At 39.9% G+C, this 20,472-nt stretch overlaps 3 protein-coding genes across 4 annotated transcripts; all 3 read left to right on the top strand.

The window, feature by feature from the left end:
• The first annotated feature begins 654 nt into the window (after positions 1 to 654).
• LOC102799348 (dehydrogenase/reductase SDR family member 11-like) lies at positions 655 to 5,041 on the top strand. The gene is made up of 7 exons (XM_006801501.3): positions 655 to 818; positions 3,028 to 3,237; positions 3,320 to 3,414; positions 4,185 to 4,314; positions 4,433 to 4,525; positions 4,624 to 4,689; positions 4,805 to 5,041. The coding sequence occupies exons 1-7, from the start codon at positions 687 to 689 to the stop codon at positions 4,832 to 4,834; spliced, it is 756 nt and encodes a 251-aa protein (XP_006801564.1). The 5' UTR covers positions 655 to 686; the 3' UTR covers positions 4,835 to 5,041.
• Positions 5,042 to 10,378: 5,337 nt separating this feature from the next.
• LOC148098942 (dehydrogenase/reductase SDR family member 11-like) lies at positions 10,379 to 14,370 on the top strand. 2 transcript variants are annotated; one of them, XM_087851086.1, is made up of 7 exons: positions 10,379 to 10,525; positions 11,784 to 11,993; positions 12,259 to 12,353; positions 13,446 to 13,575; positions 13,718 to 13,810; positions 13,896 to 13,961; positions 14,085 to 14,370. In XM_087851086.1, exons 1-7 carry the CDS (start codon positions 10,394 to 10,396, stop codon positions 14,112 to 14,114), a joined length of 756 nt encoding a protein of 251 aa, XP_087707212.1. In that variant the 5' UTR covers positions 10,379 to 10,393; the 3' UTR covers positions 14,115 to 14,370. The 2 variants fall into 2 exon arrangements, with proteins under 2 accessions (XP_087707212.1, XP_087707213.1); XM_087851087.1 differs by lacking the exon at positions 10,379 to 10,525 and adding an exon at positions 11,052 to 11,303.
• A 1,578-nt stretch (positions 14,371 to 15,948) lies between these two features.
• LOC148098941 (dehydrogenase/reductase SDR family member 11-like) lies at positions 15,949 to 19,283 on the top strand. Its single transcript, XM_087851085.1, has 7 exons — positions 15,949 to 16,216; positions 16,697 to 16,906; positions 17,172 to 17,266; positions 18,359 to 18,488; positions 18,631 to 18,723; positions 18,809 to 18,874; positions 18,998 to 19,283. The coding sequence occupies exons 1-7, from the start codon at positions 16,085 to 16,087 to the stop codon at positions 19,025 to 19,027; spliced, it is 756 nt and encodes a 251-aa protein (XP_087707211.1). The 5' UTR covers positions 15,949 to 16,084; the 3' UTR covers positions 19,028 to 19,283.
• Positions 19,284 to 20,472: the final 1,189 nt, after the last annotated feature.

The following is a 20,472-nucleotide window of genomic DNA, read 5'->3' as shown; positions in this document are numbered from 1 at the left end:
CACCGAGGGCTCTCGCGCTCACTTTTCGTGTATAGAATTTCGAATTTCAAATTATAAGTCTGTATCATGATGTCTGGTGTTTTGTTTTTATTTTGTTTTATTTTGCGAGTTGGTTATTAGATGCTGCTCCAGCCAGCCAGAGAATCCCCCGCTGCCCCGCCCTCTCCTCCCTGTGCCGCAAGCAGCAGGCGCACCTTGCAAACGGAGGGCGCCCTTACTCCCAGCAAATGGGCGATAGAAAACCAATCGGTGCCTATGCCATTCCCAGTATGCGCTGGCTGATGTCGGGGCAGCATGAGTACGAGCAATTTTTTTTTTTTTTTTTGCCGATGTCTGCCCCGGGCAACCGCCCGTGTCACCCGTATCTAAAACCGCTACTGAGTGTATGGTGCATAGAAGGAGAGCGTGCTGGCACAACTATGGTATGTTAGTTTGAGATAATGTTTGATAAAGAATTTGCTTTGTAGCCAGTGATTCAGCTGAAATGAAGTGGTTAATCAGTCAATGCGTTCCATTCGTTGGCGTCTCGTGAAGTCTGCACCGAGACTTAAGACGTTCCAATATATATATATCTATAGATGGATGGTTAACGGGCACAAGACAGTTAGCGCTCACAGTCACTAAGACTCCTCATCACTTCATACTTTTGGTGCTTTTGTGTGTGTAGCAGGTTACCGGTGTGTGTGATGGAGCGCTGGCGGGGCAGAGTAGCTCTGGTGACCGGAGCCTCGGTCGGGATTGGGGCGGCTATAGCCGTAGAGCTGGTCCGGCTCGGCATGAAAGTGGTGGGCTGCGCCAGGGACATCGGAAAACTCCAGGTTTGTTCTGAAATAACAAACTGGATTTCAACAGAGATTATTTAATGTAAAACTCTAATGAAAAGGAATTTTTAATGTGAAGCTCTGTCAGGCGAACATCACATTGGGGCTGTCGAGCAGACAGACCCTTTGTTTTACTGTGAATAAATTATAAATACTTTAATTCTTAAAACAGGTGCATTAGTTTACGATAAAGACATTTGAGGGGAGTTATTATTTCCATCTATGCACCAAACCGATTTCAGCCGAAATGGATGGAGCAATAACAAATTGCATAAGGCAATCCTATTGATGTACGCTTCAAAGAAGAAGAGTTGAGAGAAGCAAAAAATAAAGAAACAAATAAAGAGAAACATAGTTTATGCAGTATATATTGGTCTATATGCATGGGTTACATCTTGATGAATGGAGTTGTGCAAATCCACAAAGAGCAGTAAACCTCAGAACAGCCACAGCACAGGTCAGCTGATCACAACATGTACACAAAGAAATCTGCTGGAGCTGCTGGAGCTTATTATGATTAATTTACTCATACTGCTATGATATATATATATGATATGATATGATATATATATATATACAGTGGGGCAAAAAAGTATTTAGTCAGCCACCGATTGTGCAAGTTCCCCCACTTAAAATGATGACAGAGGTCAGTAATTTGCACCAGAGGTACACTTCAACTGTGAGAGACAGAATGTGAAAAAAAAATCCATGAATTCACATGGTAGGATTTGTAAAGAATTTATTCGTAAATCAGGGTGGAAAATAAGTATTTGGTCACCTCAAACAAGGAAAATCCCTGGCTCTCACAGACCTGTAACGTCTTCTGTAAGAAGCTTTTCTGTCCCCCACTCGTTACCTGTATGAATGGCACCTGTTTGACCTCATCATCTGTATAAAAGACACCTGTCCACAGCCTCAACCAGTCAGACTCCAAACTCCGCCATGGCCAAGACCAAAGAGCTTTCGAAGGACACCAGGAAAAGAATTGTAGACCTGCACCAGACTGGGAAGAGTGAATCTACAATAGGCAAGCAGCTTGGTGTGAAAAAATCAACTGTGGGAGCAATCATCAGAAAATGGAAGACATACAAGACCACTGATAATCTCCCTCCATCTGGGGCTCCACGCAAGATCTCATCCCGTGGGGTCAAAATGATCATGAGAACGGTGAGCAAAGATCCCAGAACCACACGGGGGGACCTGGTGAATGACCTGCAGAGAGCTGGGACCAAAGTAACAAAGGTCACCATCAGTAACACACTACAACGGCAGGGAATCAAATCCCGCAGTGCCAGACGTGTTCCGCTGCTGAAGCCAGTGCATGTCCAGGCCCGTCTGAAGTTTGCCAGAGAGCACATGGATGATACAGCAGAGGATTGGGAGAATGTCATGTGGTCAGATGAAACCAAAGTAGAACTTTTTGGTATAAACTCAACTCGTCGTGTTTGGAGGAAGAAGAATACTGAGTTGCATCCCAAGAACACCATACCTACTGTGAAGCATGGGGGTGGAAACATCATGCTATGGGGCTGTTTTTCTGCCAAGGGAACAGGACGACTGATCCGTGTTAAGGACAGAATGAATGGGGCCAAGTATCGTGAGATTTTGAGCCAAAACCTCCTTCAATCAGTGAGAACTTTGAAGATGAAACGAGGCTGGGTCTTCCAACATGACAATGATCCAAAACACACCGCCCGGGCAACAAAGGAGTGGCTCCGTAAGAAGCATTTGAAAGTCCTGGAGTGGCCTAGCCAGTCTCCAGACCTCAACCCCATAGAAAATCTGTGGCGGGAGTTGAAAGTCCGTGTTGCTCGGCGACAGCCCCAAAACATAATTGCTCTTGAGAAGATCTGCATGGAGGAATGGGCCAAAATACCAGCTACTGTGTGTGCAAACCTGGTAAAGACCTATAGTAAACGTTTGACCTCTGTTATTGCCAACAAAGGTTATGTTACAAAGTATTGAGTTGTATTTTTGTTATTGACCAAATACTTATTTTCCACCCTGATTTACGAATAAATTCTTTACAAATCCTACCATGTGAATTCATGGATTTTTTTTTTCACATTCTGTCTCTCACAGTTGAAGTGTACCTCTGGTGCAAATTACTGACCTCTGTCATCATTTTAAGTGGGGGAACTTGCACAATCGGTGGCTGACTAAATACTTTTTTGCCCCACTGTATATATATCCTGTTTGTTTTCAGAAACTGGCAGCAGAGTGTCAGAGCGCCAGCTACCCGGGTGTTTTGGTGCCTTTCAAGTGCGACTTGGCCAAAGAGGAGGAGATTCTGGCCATGTTTGCAGTGATCAAGGAGCAGCACAAAGGCGTGGACGTGTGCATCAGCAACGCTGGCTTGGCTCACCCAGAGCTGCTGCTAAACGGCAAAACCAGTGCCTGGAAAAACATGTTGGATGTAAGGACTCAGAGTTATTTTAGAAAAACAAAATTCCAAATATTTTCTTTACCATTTATTTCGCTGCTTTGGTTACTTACAGGTGAACGTTCTTGCACTGAGCATCTGTGCACGTGAAGCTTATCAGTCAAGGAAAGAGAGAGACGTGGATGATGGGCACATCTTAAACATAAACAGGTGCAGTTTTATTTTACTTAAGGACAGTGATGGGTATGCTTGTGAAGTTTATTGATTTAATCATCACACAAATACCTCAGACATGATCATATTGAGATTATGAGCTTTTTTTGCCAACTCTCTAGGCTCTATGTATATAAAGCACCGTTGTTGTGATTTGGGGCTAAATAAATAAAAATAATTGATTTAAACTCACTATGGCCAATGATTGCTTTTATTACTGGTTAATCGAATAAAAATAAATGCCAGACAGCTGTGAAAAATGTCAATAACAATATCCTAAAGCCATAAGTAAAATCTTCATAGTGCTTTCATGGGCAACTAGCGGCTCAGAAGCAAAAGATTTTTCAGTGTACTATGAAAATCATCAAAGGAAAAATGCAGGATAACCAAATGAAATTAATACACAAATAACTACTTGAAATTATATAGAAACTGTCAAATTACAGCACAACAGCATGGTTGTGCAGTGGTTAACGCTGTTGCCTCACAACTTCTGGGTTCAAATCCAGCATCTTTCTCTGTGTAGTTTGCATCTTCTCCCTGTGTGTGCAACAGTTCTCACCTTCTCACATAATCCAAAGACATGCAGTTAGTTGGGTTAGTTTAGTTAAATCGTGTCTGTGTCTCTGTGTTAGCCCTGTGACAGACTTGGGACGTGTCTGTGCTGTACCCGATCCTCCAGAACCCCGAATTAGATAAGCAGAAGAAAACAGATGGATGGTAAATGCTGATTTGATTAGCAGCTTGTAAATCTCTGTCTGTTACAGCCAGTGTGGTCATCAAGTGTTTCCTAATGCTGATGTACATTTCTACACCTGCACCAAGTATGCTGTAACTGCACTGACTGAGGGCCTGAGGCAGGAGCTACGTGCTGAAAACACTCATATCCGGGCCACAGTAAGCCTTTGAAAGACACTGTAACCGCTGCAAAGTACCTTGAACACTAATGTCAGCTGTTATGAGATGCACACAGAGTACTTCTTGAAGGATCCTCATTAATAATGTCATTTTGCAGAGCATTTCTCCTGGCTTTGTGGAGACAGAATTTGCATCACGCCTCTACAGAGATAATTATGATAAAGCAGCTGCTTTATACACTAAATATAAGGTAAAATTAATATTCCTTCAACTCCTACAATTCCTACAGAATTGTTGATGTGATTATTCGGCTAAAATTCCATTAAGCACTTTTAACTTCTTTGATAGCCTCTGGAAGCAAAAGACATTGTCAGTGCCATCACATATGTGCTCAGTGCCCCTCCTCATGTTCAGGTTTGAGATTTTCTCATATTTTCATCTTTTTTGTGACCTTTTGAATGTTTGTCTTTTGCATTTTAAATATCAGCAGTTTAGTCACAAGATAACATTCATCTATCTTTTCTTTCAGATTGGGGAGATTTTGCTTGAAAGTCTGTAGCAGGTGTCATGCAACTTGGCCGTGAGACCCATCCCAATCTTTACATCACAACAACAACAAAAAGGCCTCTCTCACCCAGGAAACACGCAAAGAGAGAGCATCACCCTGTAACCACAGCAACCGTAACGCTGCCACCTGGAACAACAGCACGCAGCTGTCAAACAAAACCCAAACAGGCCTGACCCGCGACAATATGAAACAGGGAAGTACCGCCATATAATCCATTTATTTCAACAAAGTAACTGTATTCTAAATACCACCTTTTTAAACTGTAACTGTAACGGAATACAGTTACTCATATTTTGTATTTTAAATACGTAACGGCGGTACATGTATTCCGTTACTCCCCAACACTGAAGGTTAGGCAGTTACTCTAGGAGACATGGACAACGCCGCAGGTCCTTAAAACATTAGCAGGACAAGTATCTGCTCCTTTGTGCAATGAGGAACATAAAGAGCATAAATTGATGCCGCCGAATGGCCCCAGATTTACCTGAGATAAAACCAACAGAACACTTATATTTCTGTCCATGTGATGCCACCAGGTTGCAACTCAGGCTGTCCAGGAGCTCAGTAACGCAATGGTCCAGGCCTGGGAGTTCCCCCAGGATACCTCCCAGTTACCCAATTGCTCCATGATTTCCACCTCCCTTGACAGTTTATGTTATATTTGCTAAGTGCTGTAAGCAGTGTCTGAAAGAAATGACAGTTTTTCTGATATGTATTCAACCAAAGACAGGATGGAATTTCCTTGGCTATCTAGTTAGTTGTAGTAATTCTTCTGGGTGTTTTGTCTATGCAGATATAAAAATAAAAAAAAGTATTATACTTACCTTAATTACAATATATTTAAGTAATTTTGTTGAGATTTTTATATTTTTTTCAGATATTTTGCTTTTACCTTAAATATATTCTTTGTTTTTATTCTTATATAAACATTTGTGCACTGGATATTCTCCACAGGACATTTTTATTTAAATGTCCTATTACAAACAGCACATTAAATATCCTTTACCACAACAAGAGCACTGCAATGAAAGAAATTTCCCTGAAAATCCTTTTATTTTATTCCTTAGTGAAAATTATCAGTAAAATGTTATACAGTGTTTTCATGAGTACATAAAGTCAGTAAAATTTACATTAAGGTACATTAAGGTGACATGCTGCAACTTCTCACTGAGATGGAAAAAACACAGAGATGGTAAATGTTTCACAGACTGTTTTGAAAGGAGGCTACAAATTAAAGATGCAACAGTTTCTCATCAGGGATGAAAACATACACTCTGTCTATGTCTGACTGACATCCTCATCGAAGGTTCTAACCAGATGAAATGAACACCTGCTCAACAGTAAAAATACTCTTAGAGCTTAAATACTATCCAGCAACTGAGATCTGTTACAATAAGAAGGAAGCTGTCATTAATCAAAGTGTTTTTATGGGCATTCCTGGAGTTGGCCAGTAGGACACTTGTAAAAAGGTATCACAGGGGCCTTTAATAAGAAGACAATTAGACAGAAAACAGCTGGATGAGTTTCCTCCATTTTATCCTTCTGTGAACTGATTACGTCCTGAAGTGTTGAGAAGTAAGGAGAGCCAGTCACACTACTTTGATGTAAAGATTGGGATGGGTCTCACGGCCAAGTTGCATGACACCTGCTACAGACTTTCAAGCAAAATCTCCCCAATCTGATGTAGCATCATGGGCAGTGTAGTCCGTGCTGCAGGGGGAATGGACTGCCATACCCGTTATGTGTCTGTGAGCGAGGGAGGGAGAAAAAGAAAAAGTACGAGCTGTCATTGAGCAAAAACGGGAGCTGGAAGCATGTAAATATAATAATAACCACTGCAGCCAAGAAGAGTGCCTGACGAGCCCAGTTGTAAGTAAGCTATTAAGACTCGACTGTACACCGTGTTCGTGTTTTCCTCCAAAAACAATAAGTTCTGTTGGAGCAGCCTTTCAATGCCTCTCTCTGTCTCTCGCTAGCAAAGTTGACCCAGACAACAAAGTAAAGCTAGTTTTCGGCTACAAGCCCGACACAGAACCCACCGTATTAGCCAGAGGTCCCTTTACTACGGTTCGGATCTGCAGACCTTCAGTAACAGTAATAAATCACAGCAATAGTACATTCACGTAGTTGTAAACAGCATGATAATATATTAAGTAATCCAAAGTATTCAGAATACGTTACTCTCATTGAGTAACGTAACGGAATACGTTACCTTCCAACCTTTGGAATTTCTTTCATGCTCTTGAAACTGTGCTGTGAGCAAAGCAAACTTTCTGGCAATGGTGCATTTGGATATACCATCCCGGAGGAGTTGGACTACCTCTGTATTTCCAGGTATAGCCTCCTGCTACCAGCAGTGACACAGAAATTTGCCAAATGTAAAACTAGTGAAAAAACAGTCAGAAAGTGTGGTGGATTTTTGCGTGATATGCATAACTATGTAACTATATACACTATATATCTATGTGCACTGAACATATATATTTTAACTTTCATGTAGAGTCTTAAGCACAAGACATTTTGCTTCACAGTGGTTTATTAAGGTTTTACAGTAACAGGGCAGTTAATGCTGCTGAGAGTTGTCCTGAATAACTCACTCTCCAGCTCCGGTAACTAACCTTCCCTTATACACACTCAACGTCTTTCATGCAGCACAACCAAAACAGTAACATTGTAACAGAGATCCTGAACACATCACGCTAAAATAATCACACACACACACACACAGTTCTCACACACACAGTTCTCACACACAACTACACTGAAGTGTTTTAAGAGGATTATATATTATAAGATTGTGAAGATTTAATAATTAGGAAAATGTGTGACCTTTGACCATGTTGTGACCTATTGTCAGAAGGCAAAGCAAAGGGTTAATCTAAGGGTGTCCCTTTGGGCAGGGCCCTCAGCCAGAGCCCTGCCCGTGCCCTGGCCTGTACCCGACCCCTGCAGCTGTGTTTGGGCACGTGGGAAAGTTACCCAGCAGCAGGGGGCGGGGATACTGGTCCCTATATATTAGGGGACCAGAAGACACCCCAGCACTTTTTCCCCTCTGCTGTTTCTGTCACGGTTCTGGGTCAGTTTCTACCCAGTATTTTGAGTTCATAATGTTTTGGTTTAATTTTCCATCAGGGATTGTTTTCTTGTTCTCTTGTTGTGTTGATGATGTCGATTATGTTTATTATTAGGGTTTCATGTTTAGGATTTGCTCTTCGGTTGTGTCTGCTTAGTATGTCTAGTTCCATGTGTCATTTTCTGTCTGTCTCTCAATGTCGAGTCTGCGTCTTAGTGTGATGGTTTCTTGTTCCTGTTTTATTGTGAAGGTCTGTGTCTCATGTGAGTGTGTTCAGTTTTACCTCTCGTCCCGTTAATGATTCCCAGCTGTGTCTCCCACCTGTGTGTAATCTCCCTGTGATTTTCTGAGTGTATTTAAGTCGTGTCTTCTGTGTTTGTAGTTGCTGGTCCGTCTGTGTTTCCACTGTGCTTCATCTGTGTGTTTCCCTGCAGTCTACCGTCATCTGTTTCCGCCCGCTCTCATTCATGTCTAGGTTCGTGTTCTATAGTCAGTTTGTTCCCAGTTTAGTTCAGGCTTTGCTCCGTTTGTCCATTTCCTTTTTTTGTGTTTAATAAACCACCCTCACACCTGTACAAGTGCCTGCGTTTGGATCCTCCTTTATTTTCCACACGGCTCATCTCACTCGCCGTGACAGTTTCTCTCTGTCCGGCTCTGTGTTGCTCTACTGTCTGTGCTTTGCTTGTTTTCTGCTTTGTAATTCTCTTGCTAAATGTCTGTATGTATTTTTCCTGCTGTTTATATGATTCAGTGTATTAAACTCTGTTCCAAGAATTCTACTCTTTTCCAGAGCATCTGTTTGAGTGTCTTGATTTTAATTGGATCTACAAGGGTTGGATCTCCACATCGTTGGTGGGAGAAGGTTATCATGATGGCTTCAAAATTTGCGACCACAAAAGGTTTCCCTGAACAGAAACCCCATAATTCACGGGTTGTTTCACCATTGCCGCTCTAGTGCACCTGTTGTTAATTAACACCAAATGAGATTAACTTACCAGATCTTATCACAGAGCGGTGTAGTTACAAACTCAGCTGCAGGGAGCAATACCAGATAAAATGACTAACACACCTATTGTTTATTAGTTATTAACCTTTCCCCCTTTATGTACTAGGTGAAGGGGCAGTTATGCTGACACAAACAGACCAAAGATGAAGAGCTGTTGTCAGCCTGTGAAGTTTTCAGGGACTAGCATTTGAGTTATTGTGGAAAATTTACCTACTAGGCAGTCTTTATGGAGAACACAGTATCAAGTTTATGTAGTGTGCATAGCAAATTCTGTTGGTGGGCTGTTTTGTATAATGAGATGAACCCACAGGTAGAGCAAATAACTGCTACAGTTATGTATGACGCCAAAGGTCTTGAAGAAGTGACTCTCACAACTTGGCATCCATCCTTGCAACACTTCTGGTTACTTATTTGGGCAATTATTTTGAAGCAGTATCTAAATTAAAGTTAATTGTACTGGTCATAGGAGCTGCATGTATAGAATCACCAGTGGAATCTGATTGAAGAGGAAAAAATGGTTGAAAGATAAACTTCTACCACCATCTTCACTGTTGAATAGATATCAATTCAGAGTTCCTTCAGTGCCTCATCTCTCTCTCATTCTGTGCTGATTTAAGCAGGAGAGGCGCATGGATGACCAAATTAAACAGAGACTGATTTGCCACAAACATATTAAAAAGTAAAGTGAAGTTTTTCTGAATTTAAGAGCATAAATAATGTGTGTTTGAATAATGTGTGTCTGTTTACCAGTCTACTCTTAAACTGTACATGTCTTTGTGTATTCAAAAAGAGATCTCGTTCTCAAAGACATATTTAAATGACGGATTAAATACTGCTACTACTTCTACTACTGCTAATGCTGTCGCGATGATGGAGTTTTTTTCTGCTGTGTCACGCTGACATGAGAGAGAGACTGGGTGGGCAATTAGTTTGTCTTGCTGCAAAGAAATGAAAACAATTATTTACAATTTATCATCCATTTTTGTAAATATGAAAAGTTCACTGTTCACAATTGGTTTATAAATGACCAGGTTTATTCCAGTTTAAAACTACGTTATTATGTTAAAACAGCATTTATGTGTTCAACTTTACAATGCAAGTCTTGTTGGATGGATTTATTGCACATTAAAGTGAAGCAACAGGTCTAACTTACTCTGTAGATGTTATTGTGGCAGTGCATGGTGCAAAGAACTGTGCGGGGAGTGCTAAAACAAATATGACATGGAAACTTGAGATAAGATCTCTGTTTGGTGCAGCGAATACCAAGTGTTTAATCAATCACTGCTTTCCATTCATTGGCGTGAAGGCTGCACCAAGACTTGCAACATCTTTCTGTAATATATATATATAGAGAGAGAGATGGCTCACTTTAAACGACAGTTTGAGCTCAAGGGCGACTATCCTGGAGACCCAGCGTCCCTCTCTTCATACTTGTGGTTCTTTCTTGCGTGTAGCAGGTGTCCAAGCTGTGATGGAGCGCTGGCGGGGCAGAGTAGCTCTGGTGACCGGAGCCTCGGTCGGCATTGGGGCGACTTTAGCCGTAGAGCTGGTCCGACTCGGTATGAAAGTGATGGGCTGCGCCAGAGATGTTGGAAAAATACAGGTTTGTTCTGAAGTGAAAGACTCATATAATTTTTGATATGCAAATCATTTTTAATTATGTCAGGCTGGAATGAAAACTCACAGGCTTGGTTATCCAAATCACAGACAAACAATATAAACACAAAAAAAATGTTTATTTTACATGCCTGAATGTGCACAAAATAGGTTTAAATGTTACACAAATTTCTTCAAGTCATAGGTTGTTCCATATAATGTCACTTTTTGCTTGATGCAATGTGCATAAAGTTAAAAGATTAAAAATAATAAAACCAAATTTTAAAAGAGGATTTTTCAAGTGATCCAATTTTAGATGGATTATGCGGGGAAAAAATCAAATTGGGCTGAAAGGTCTATTGCTTTATAACGTATTCAGGTTGTGTATCATGTTTTTAAAATGAAATAATTACTTTTAAAAATACGTAATCAGTAAAGTAACTGGATAACCTTCTTGGAGAAGTAATCAGTAATTAGTAACTACTTACTATTTTCAAGTAATTTGGTTGGAATGGAGGCGGAGTCAACGGGATCCGTTCTCCCTACCTGGTGCGCGCTCAGACGCAGAGGAAACTAATTCTGTCGGGGATATCTATCTTGGCACGTCCCTCTCTTCATACTTTTGGTGCGTGAGCTGGTTACGACTGTATGTGATGGAGCGCTGGCGGGGCAGAGTGGCTCTGGTGACCGGAGCCTCGGTCGGCATTGGGGCGGCTATAGCCGTAGAGCTGGTCCGACTCGGTATGAAAGTGGTGGGCTGCGCGAGAGATGTTGGAAAAATACAGGTTTGTTCTGAAGTGAAAGACTCATATAATTTTTGATATGCAAATCATTTTTAATTATGTCAGAATGAAAACTCAGACTTTCTGCGAGAGTGCAAAGTATATTTTACACAAGATCTTCCAGCTGTGTCAGGCTTACATAAGTCGTTTTATTTAACTGTAATTAAACCTGTTTTACAACAGGTCAGTCATTGTCGCACGGCAATACAGACTGTGTGTAAAACTTGATTATTGATAGATGATCAATAGATTCATTGATAGATGTGGCACAACACTTTCAATTTCAATTTATTCCATTACAGAAAAAGAAGGCTGGACACAACTGAACTGATGACAAACATCTGAATTTCAGTTTTATTTTATTTTTTCTTGTCTCTACAGTTTTCACTAAAAATAAGAAATTAATAAAAACGCAGATCTTAATCTTGATTCTTACCTTTCTAATCTTAAAGCTTATCATCTGCCATTTCCTTTTGGTTTCAGAAACTGGCAGCAGAGTGTCAAAGCGCCGGCCATCCTGGTGTTTTGATGCCTTTCAAGTGCGACTTGACCAAAGAGGAGGAGATTCTGGCCATGTTTGCAGCGATCAAAGAGCAGCACAAAGGCGTGGACGTCTGCATCAACAACGCTGGCTTGGCTCACCCAGAGCCGCTGCTAAATGGCAAAAGCAGCGGATGGAAGAACATGATGGACGTAAGAGCTCAGATATTTTAGAAAACATAATTATCTTGATTTAGACTTCAATAATATTTTGTGTGCGGTATGTGGAAATACATTCACTGGAATGTTTTCTTTGCAGAATATTGAATGAAATAAAATTATCACTTTTATGTAGCTCTAAATGTTGGGGAATTATTCTGTTACAGCAGCAAAACATCAAAAACAATTTAGCCCATTAGAATAATAATAATAATTATAATAATTTTTACTTTTTATATTTCTGCATGGTTTCTTGCAGGTAAACGTTCTTGCACTGAGCATCTGTGCACGTGAAGCTTATCAGTCAATGAAAGAGAGAAATGTGGATGATGGACACATCATAAACATAAACAGGTGCAGTTTTATTTACTGATGATCAACGACGGCCATGCCTGTGAAGTCTGATGATTTAAACATCTTTCAAATATCTTTGAATATAATCATGCTCAGATTCCGATTGAGATTATGAGCTTCTGTTGGTAACACTAATGGCAAACAAAGAACAATCAAAAGAACAAGATAAAATATACAAACAATAAGTTCACAGCGAACATGCAGACTTGAACAGAGAGGTTTTAAGTTGAGATTTCAACTGGGGGAGAGAACCAGTGTTTCTTATATCTGGAGGTAGAGAGTTCCACAGGCTGGGAGCAGAGCAGCTAAAAGCTCTGCTTCCCATGGTGCTGAGGGGGAAAGAAGGCAAGCTGGATAGAAGAAGAAGATCGAAGTGAGCGGGCAGAAGAGGTAGTGCTTGACAGGTCAGAAAGGTAAGGAGGAACAAGGTTATGAAGGGTCTTGAAGTTAATCAGATGAAACTTGTATACCATTCAGAATTTCATAGGGAGCCAATGACATTCCTGAAGGATATGGATGATGTGCTGGTATGTGGGCAGCGCAGTTTTGAACCAGTTGAAGCTTATGGAGGGATTTTTGGGGGAAACCATGCAAGAGAGAATTACAATAGACAGTGTGGGATGTAACTATACTATGATCAAGAAAGGATACAGACTGGGTGGAAAGAGAAGGATACAATCAGTCAGTGTTGCGTAGATGGAAATAGGCAGAACAAGTGAGATCATTAATGTGAGATTTATAGGATAGTGAGCTGTCTAGGATGATGCCAAGACTCTTAACCTGAAGTGAATGGAAACTGTGAAGTTTTCAATAGTGAGAATGAAATGATTTGCCTTTATTCCTAATATTGGGAATAAATAGGCATATTTGTGCACATTTTTGTATATTCAAGCCTGGAATTCAGTTCAGTAGATGAGTTTGAGGTGAGGAGGAAGAGGGTGACATTTTATTAAGATGCCAGTGGCGCGGACTCTTTTCATTTCTTTGGTAAAGAGGACTCCTCCTCCAAGGATAAAACACAGGTGTGATCCTGAAATCAGATAAAAAATATGTTGGTAAATGCTGACCTAGTGAAATGTTCTTCTGTTGTAGTGTGGGTGGACATCATGTCTATCCCTTTCCCGATTTACATTTCTACACGGTGACCAAGTTCGCTGTAACCGCGCTGACTGAGGGCCTGAGGCAGGAGCTGCGTGCAGAAAAAACTCATATCAGAGCCACGGTAAGGTTTTAAAGAACACTGATAAACCCAAAAAGTGCCCTTAAAACCAATATCAGCTGCTATGAGACACATTTACAATACTTTCCGAAGTTGACACACAATCACACTTCTTTTACCTTTGTTTTTGTTTTGTTATTTACAGAGCATTTCTCCTGGTTTAGTGGACACAGAATTTGCATCACGGCTCCACCCCGATGAACCTGAAAAAGTAGCTGCTCTGTACCGTGAATTTAGGGTATAATTATTAATCTCACAGTTTATAGACTGTTAATATGATTTCTCTGATAAAAGTTATCAAGCATTTTTCACTTCTCTGACAGCCTTTGGAACCAAAAGACATTGCCAGTGCTGTCACATACGTGCTCAGCGCCCCGCCTCATGTTCAGGTTTGTGGGTTTTCTCTTATTTTCAACTTTTTAAATGTTCACTTATTGAATTTAGCTCATTAATATTCTAAATATCACCAGATTACTCAAAATAAGATAATATTTCTATAACTTTCCTTTCAGGTTGGCGACATTAACTTTGAAGGTGTGTAGCTGGTATCACAGTGCAGGCACACAATCCAGCCTGCACAACAAAGTGGTGTGAACCTCCTGACTGCTCAACACTGCTCTCCATTTATCCTCTGCTAAGAAAAAATAAATAAAAACCACCAACCATTACTGAGCATACTCCTACGTGATCCTAAAATGATAAAAAGCCAAGTCAAAGTTGAATTTTTCATCAAACAGAACTGTCAAAATGACTGTGAGAAAATGACCAAAATAAATTTTTCTAATGCGAACGAAGAAAGACTTGAGAATGTTTTTGTTCAATTCAGATGCACACTGACCTAACATGAAATTGAACACAACAGAATTAACAATAAACTGTTCTTATTAGCTATGCCCTAGAGACTGGTAAGTGGCCTTTGTTCATTAATCTATGTTCTCCAACCAGTTGGTGAATGGTTGCTGGAAGTTGTTGGCAGTCACTAGGTAAAATTCGGGCAAGGAGGTATATGGTGCTGTACTAAAAACTCTGTTGTGGTTCCTTTGTACGGTAGCAGATTTCTACACTCTCCAACAGTTTGTGTAGATGATGCAAATATTTCTGAAAACAGTCACCAAATCGCTGAGTGTCTTGACAATTTGACACTGCTCAGCAAGCACAATGCTCCATTGTCAAGGATGCAATAGAGAACTGTTTGCTAGTGTTAATTTTGGTTGTAATAAATAATACATTTGGTGTAAATAATTAAATGCAGGTATCTGAGAGAGTACACTTTTAAAAGAGTTGTCAATACAAAACTTAGCCTACCAAGAAATCATATAAGTTTGGTTTCAGAAACTGACAGCAGAGTGTCAAAGTGCTGGCCACCTTGGTGTTTTGGTCCCTTTCAAGTGTGACTTGACCAAAGAGCAGTAGATCCTGGCCACGACTGTACTATGACCTGTAGTGGTTAACACTGTAATGGAAGTAAAAGCAGAGCTTTGAAATGCAAAATAGTGATGATCTTCAGAGGTATGTTTTCTTGGGACATTTTGTGCTCTTCATGAAGAACCAGCCATGATTTAAATTCCATACATCAGTATTGCCATGTTTATACCAGTGTTATCTTAATATGAGTAAAGTGTTTGTGTTTAAAATGCAATTAAAAGGAAAGTTCAATAAGTCACAGTAAAAAGCATGAAACAAGAGAAAATCACGACTCTGAAAATGCAGAGAGGCGCTGAGCACATATTATGATGGCACTGGCAACATCTGTTTTTTTTCTAGAAGCTATCAGAGAAGAGAAAGCATGTATGTCAGTCTACAGACAAACTCAACATGTCTTTTCTCCACAACTGTTCCTAAAAGAGAAATCCAATTTAAAATACTCCAACTGCTGCAACTAATACTACTGCCACAAATAATAATAAATTAAGTTAATGATAATGAGGTTTTTCTGCTGTGTCATGCTGAGATGACACCAAGAAACTGGGCGAGCAGCCAGTTTATGTTACTCTATAACCGAGTTCCAAATCATCATCCATTATAACTCTGTACACATGACTCTGTGTCAAAGTTCATTTTTATCAGTATAATTATGTAACAATGTTTGGTGTAGTTTTTTTATTTTATATGGATCGTTTATGTAAGTTTGTTTCTACCCTAACCTAATTCTAACTAAGTAACAAAGTAACTATTTACTTTTAAAAATAAGTAATCAGTAATTAGTAACTACTTACTATTTTCACGTAACTTGATCAACACTGCTGATAACACATGAGAACAATAAACGTATCATTTTCGGTTGTAACCCACAAACTGAACAGTAATGTAACGACACCCGTCTTTAGGTTTTTGACAGTTCGTCACTGTTTCTACGTCGAGTTGGTTGGAATGGAGGCGGAGTCAACGGGATCCGTTCTCCCTACCTGGTGCGCGCTCAGACGCAGAGGAAACTAATTCTGTCGGGGATATCTATCTTGGCACGTCCCTCTCTTCATACTTTTGGTGCGTGAGCTGGTTACGACTGTATGTGATGGAGCGCTGGCGGGGCAGAGTGGCTCTGGTGACCGGAGCCTCGGTCGGCATTGGGGCGGCTATAGCCGTAGAGCTGGTCCGACTCGGTATGAAAGTGGTGGGCTGCGCGAGAGATGTTGGAAAAATACAGGTTTGTTCTGAAGTGAAAGACTCATATAATTTTTGATATGCAAATCATTTTTAATTATGTCAGAATGAAAACTCAGACTTTCTGCGAGAGTGCAAAGTATATTTTACACAAGATCTTCCAGCTGTGTCAGGCTTACATAAGTCGTTTTATTTAACTGTAATTAAACCTGTTTTACAACAGGTCAGTCATTGTCGCACGGCAATACAGACTGTGTGTAAAACTTGATTATTGATAGATGATCAATAGATTCATTGATAGATGTGGCACAACACTTTCAATTTCAATTTATTCCATTACAGAAAAAGAAGGCTGGACACAACTGAACTGATGACAAACATCTGAATTTCAGTTTTATTTTATTTTTTCTTGTCTCTACAGTTTTCACTAAAAATAAGAAATTAATAAAAACGCAGATCTTAATCTTGATTCTTACCTTTCTAATCTTAAAGCTTATCATCTGCCATTTCCTTTTGGTTTCAGAAACTGGCAGCAGAGTGTCAAAGCGCCGGCCATCCTGGTGTTTTGATGCCTTTCAAGTGCGACTTGACCAAAGAGGAGGAGATTCTGGCCATGTTTGCAGCGATCAAAGAGCAGCACAAAGGCGTGGACGTCTGCATCAACAACGCTGGCTTGGCTCACCCAGAGCCGCTGCTAAATGGCAAAAGCAGCGGATGGAAGAACATGATGGACGTAAGAGCTCAGATATTTTAGAAAACATAATTATCTTGATTTAGACTTCAATAATATTTTGTGTGCGGTATGTGGAAATACATTCACTGGAATGTTTTCTTTGCAGAATATTGAATGAAATAAAATTATCACTTTTATGTAGCTCTAAATGTTGGGGAATTATTCTGTTACAGCAGCAAAACATCAAAAACAATTTAGCCCATTAGAATAATAATAATAATTATAATAATTTTTACTTTTTATATTTCTGCATGGTTTCTTGCAGGTAAACGTTCTTGCACTGAGCATCTGTGCACGTGAAGCTTATCAGTCAATGAAAGAGAGAAATGTGGATGATGGACACATCATAAACATAAACAGGTGCAGTTTTATTTACTGATGATCAACGACGGCCATGCCTGTGAAGTCTGATGATTTAAACATCTTTCAAATATCTTTGAATATAATCATGCTCAGATTCCGATTGAGATTATGAGCTTCTGTTGGTAACACTAATGGCAAACAAAGAACAATCAAAAGAACAAGATAAAATATACAAACAATAAGTTCACAGCGAACATGCAGACTTGAACAGAGAGGTTTTAAGTTGAGATTTCAACTGGGGGAGAGAACCAGTGTTTCTTATATCTGGAGGTAGAGAGTTCCACAGGCTGGGAGCAGAGCAGCTAAAAGCTCTGCTTCCCATGGTGCTGAGGGGGAAAGAAGGCAAGCTGGATAGAAGAAGAAGATCGAAGTGAGCGGGCAGAAGAGGTAGTGCTTGACAGGTCAGAAAGGTAAGGAGGAACAAGGTTATGAAGGGTCTTGAAGTTAATCAGATGAAACTTGTATACCATTCAGAATTTCATAGGGAGCCAATGACATTCCTGAAGGATATGGATGATGTGCTGGTATGTGGGCAGCGCAGTTTTGAACCAGTTGAAGCTTATGGAGGGATTTTTGGGGGAAACCATGCAAGAGAGAATTACAATAGACAGTGTGGGATGTAACTATACTATGATCAAGAAAGGATACAGACTGGGTGGAAAGAGAAGGATACAATCAGTCAGTGTTGCGTAGATGGAAATAGGCAGAACAAGTGAGATCATTAATGTGAGATTTATAGGATAGTGAGCTGTCTAGGATGATGCCAAGACTCTTAACCTGAAGTGAATGGAAACTGTGAAGTTTTCAATAGTGAGAATGAAATGATTTGCCTTTATTCCTAATATTGGGAATAAATAGGCATATTTGTGCACATTTTTGTATATTCAAGCCTGGAATTCAGTTCAGTAGATGAGTTTGAGGTGAGGAGGAAGAGGGTGACATTTTATTAAGATGCCAGTGGCGCGGACTCTTTTCATTTCTTTGGTAAAGAGGACTCCTCCTCCAAGGATAAAACACAGGTGTGATCCTGAAATCAGATAAAAAATATGTTGGTAAATGCTGACCTAGTGAAATGTTCTTCTGTTGTAGTGTGGGTGGACATCATGTCTATCCCTTTCCCGATTTACATTTCTACACGGTGACCAAGTTCGCTGTAACCGCGCTGACTGAGGGCCTGAGGCAGGAGCTGCGTGCAGAAAAAACTCATATCAGAGCCACGGTAAGGTTTTAAAGAACACTGATAAACCCAAAAAGTGCCCTTAAAACCAATATCAGCTGCTATGAGACACATTTACAATACTTTCCGAAGTTGACACACAATCACACTTCTTTTACCTTTGTTTTTGTTTTGTTATTTACAGAGCATTTCTCCTGGTTTAGTGGACACAGAATTTGCATCACGGCTCCACCCCGATGAACCTGAAAAAGTAGCTGCTCTGTACCGTGAATTTAGGGTATAATTATTAATCTCACAGTTTATAGACTGTTAATATGATTTCTCTGATAAAAGTTATCAAGCATTTTTCACTTCTCTGACAGCCTTTGGAACCAAAAGACATTGCCAGTGCTGTCACATACGTGCTCAGCGCCCCGCCTCATGTTCAGGTTTGTGGGTTTTCTCTTATTTTCAACTTTTTAAATGTTCACTTATTGAATTTAGCTCATTAATATTCTAAATATCACCAGATTACTCAAAATAAGATAATATTTCTATAACTTTCCTTTCAGGTTGGCGACATTAACTTTGAAGGTGTGTAGCTGGTATCACAGTGCAGGCACACAATCCAGCCTGCACAACAAAGTGGTGTGAACCTCCTGACTGCTCAACACTGCTCTCCATTTATCCTCTGCTAAGAAAAAATAAATAAAAACCACCAACCATTACTGAGCATACTCCTACGTGATCCTAAAATGATAAAAAGCCAAGTCAAAGTTGAATTTTTCATCAAACAGAACTGTCAAAATGACTGTGAGAAAATGACCAAAATAAATTTTTCTAATGCGAACGAAGAAAGACTTGAGAATGTTTTTGTTCAATTCAGATGCACACTGACCTAACATGAAATTGAACACAACAGAATTAACAATAAACTGTTCTTATTAGCTATGCCCTAGAGACTGGTAAGTGGCCTTTGTTCATTAATCTATGTTCTCCAACCAGTTGGTGAATGGTTGCTGGAAGTTGTTGGCAGTCACTAGGTAAAATTCGGGCAAGGAGGTATATGGTGCTGTACTAAAAACTCTGTTGTGGTTCCTTTGTACGGTAGCAGATTTCTACACTCTCCAACAGTTTGTGTAGATGATGCAAATATTTCTGAAAACAGTCACCAAATCGCTGAGTGTCTTGACAATTTGACACTGCTCAGCAAGCACAATGCTCCATTGTCAAGGATGCAATAGAGAACTGTTTGCTAGTGTTAATTTTGGTTGTAATAAATAATACATTTGGTGTAAATAATTAAATGCAGGTATCTGAGAGAGTACACTTTTAAAAGAGTTGTCAATACAAAACTTAGCCTACCAAGAAATCATATAAGTTTGGTTTCAGAAACTGACAGCAGAGTGTCAAAGTGCTGGCCACCTTGGTGTTTTGGTCCCTTTCAAGTGTGACTTGACCAAAGAGCAGTAGATCCTGGCCACGACTGTACTATGACCTGTAGTGGTTAACACTGTAATGGAAGTAAAAGCAGAGCTTTGAAATGCAAAATAGTGATGATCTTCAGAGGTATGTTTTCTTGGGACATTTTGTGCTCTTCATGAAGAACCAGCCATGATTTAAATTCCATACATCAGTATTGCCATGTTTATACCAGTGTTATCTTAATATGAGTAAAGTGTTTGTGTTTAAAATGCAATTAAAAGGAAAGTTCAATAAGTCACAGTAAAAAGCATGAAACAAGAGAAAATCACGACTCTGAAAATGCAGAGAGGCGCTGAGCACATATTATGATGGCACTGGCAACATCTGTTTTTTTCTAGAAGCTATCAGAGAAGAGAAAGCATGTCTGTCAGTCTACAGACAAACTCAACATGTCTTTTCTCCACAACTGTTCCTAAAAGAGAAATCCAATTTAAAATACTCCAACTGCTGCAACTAATACTACTGCCACAAATAATAATAAATTAAGTTAATGATAATGAGGTTTTTCTGCTGTGTCATGCTGAGATGACACCAAGAAACTGGGCGAGCAGCCAGTTTATGT

The sequence above is a fragment of the Neolamprologus brichardi genome, chromosome 14 (genome assembly GCF_056152115.1).
Source record: "Neolamprologus brichardi isolate AB-2024 chromosome 14, ASM5615211v1, whole genome shotgun sequence".
Classification (NCBI taxonomy): Eukaryota; Metazoa; Chordata; class Actinopteri; order Cichliformes; family Cichlidae; genus Neolamprologus; species Neolamprologus brichardi.
This window is presented reverse-complemented; position numbering and strand designations above follow the sequence as displayed.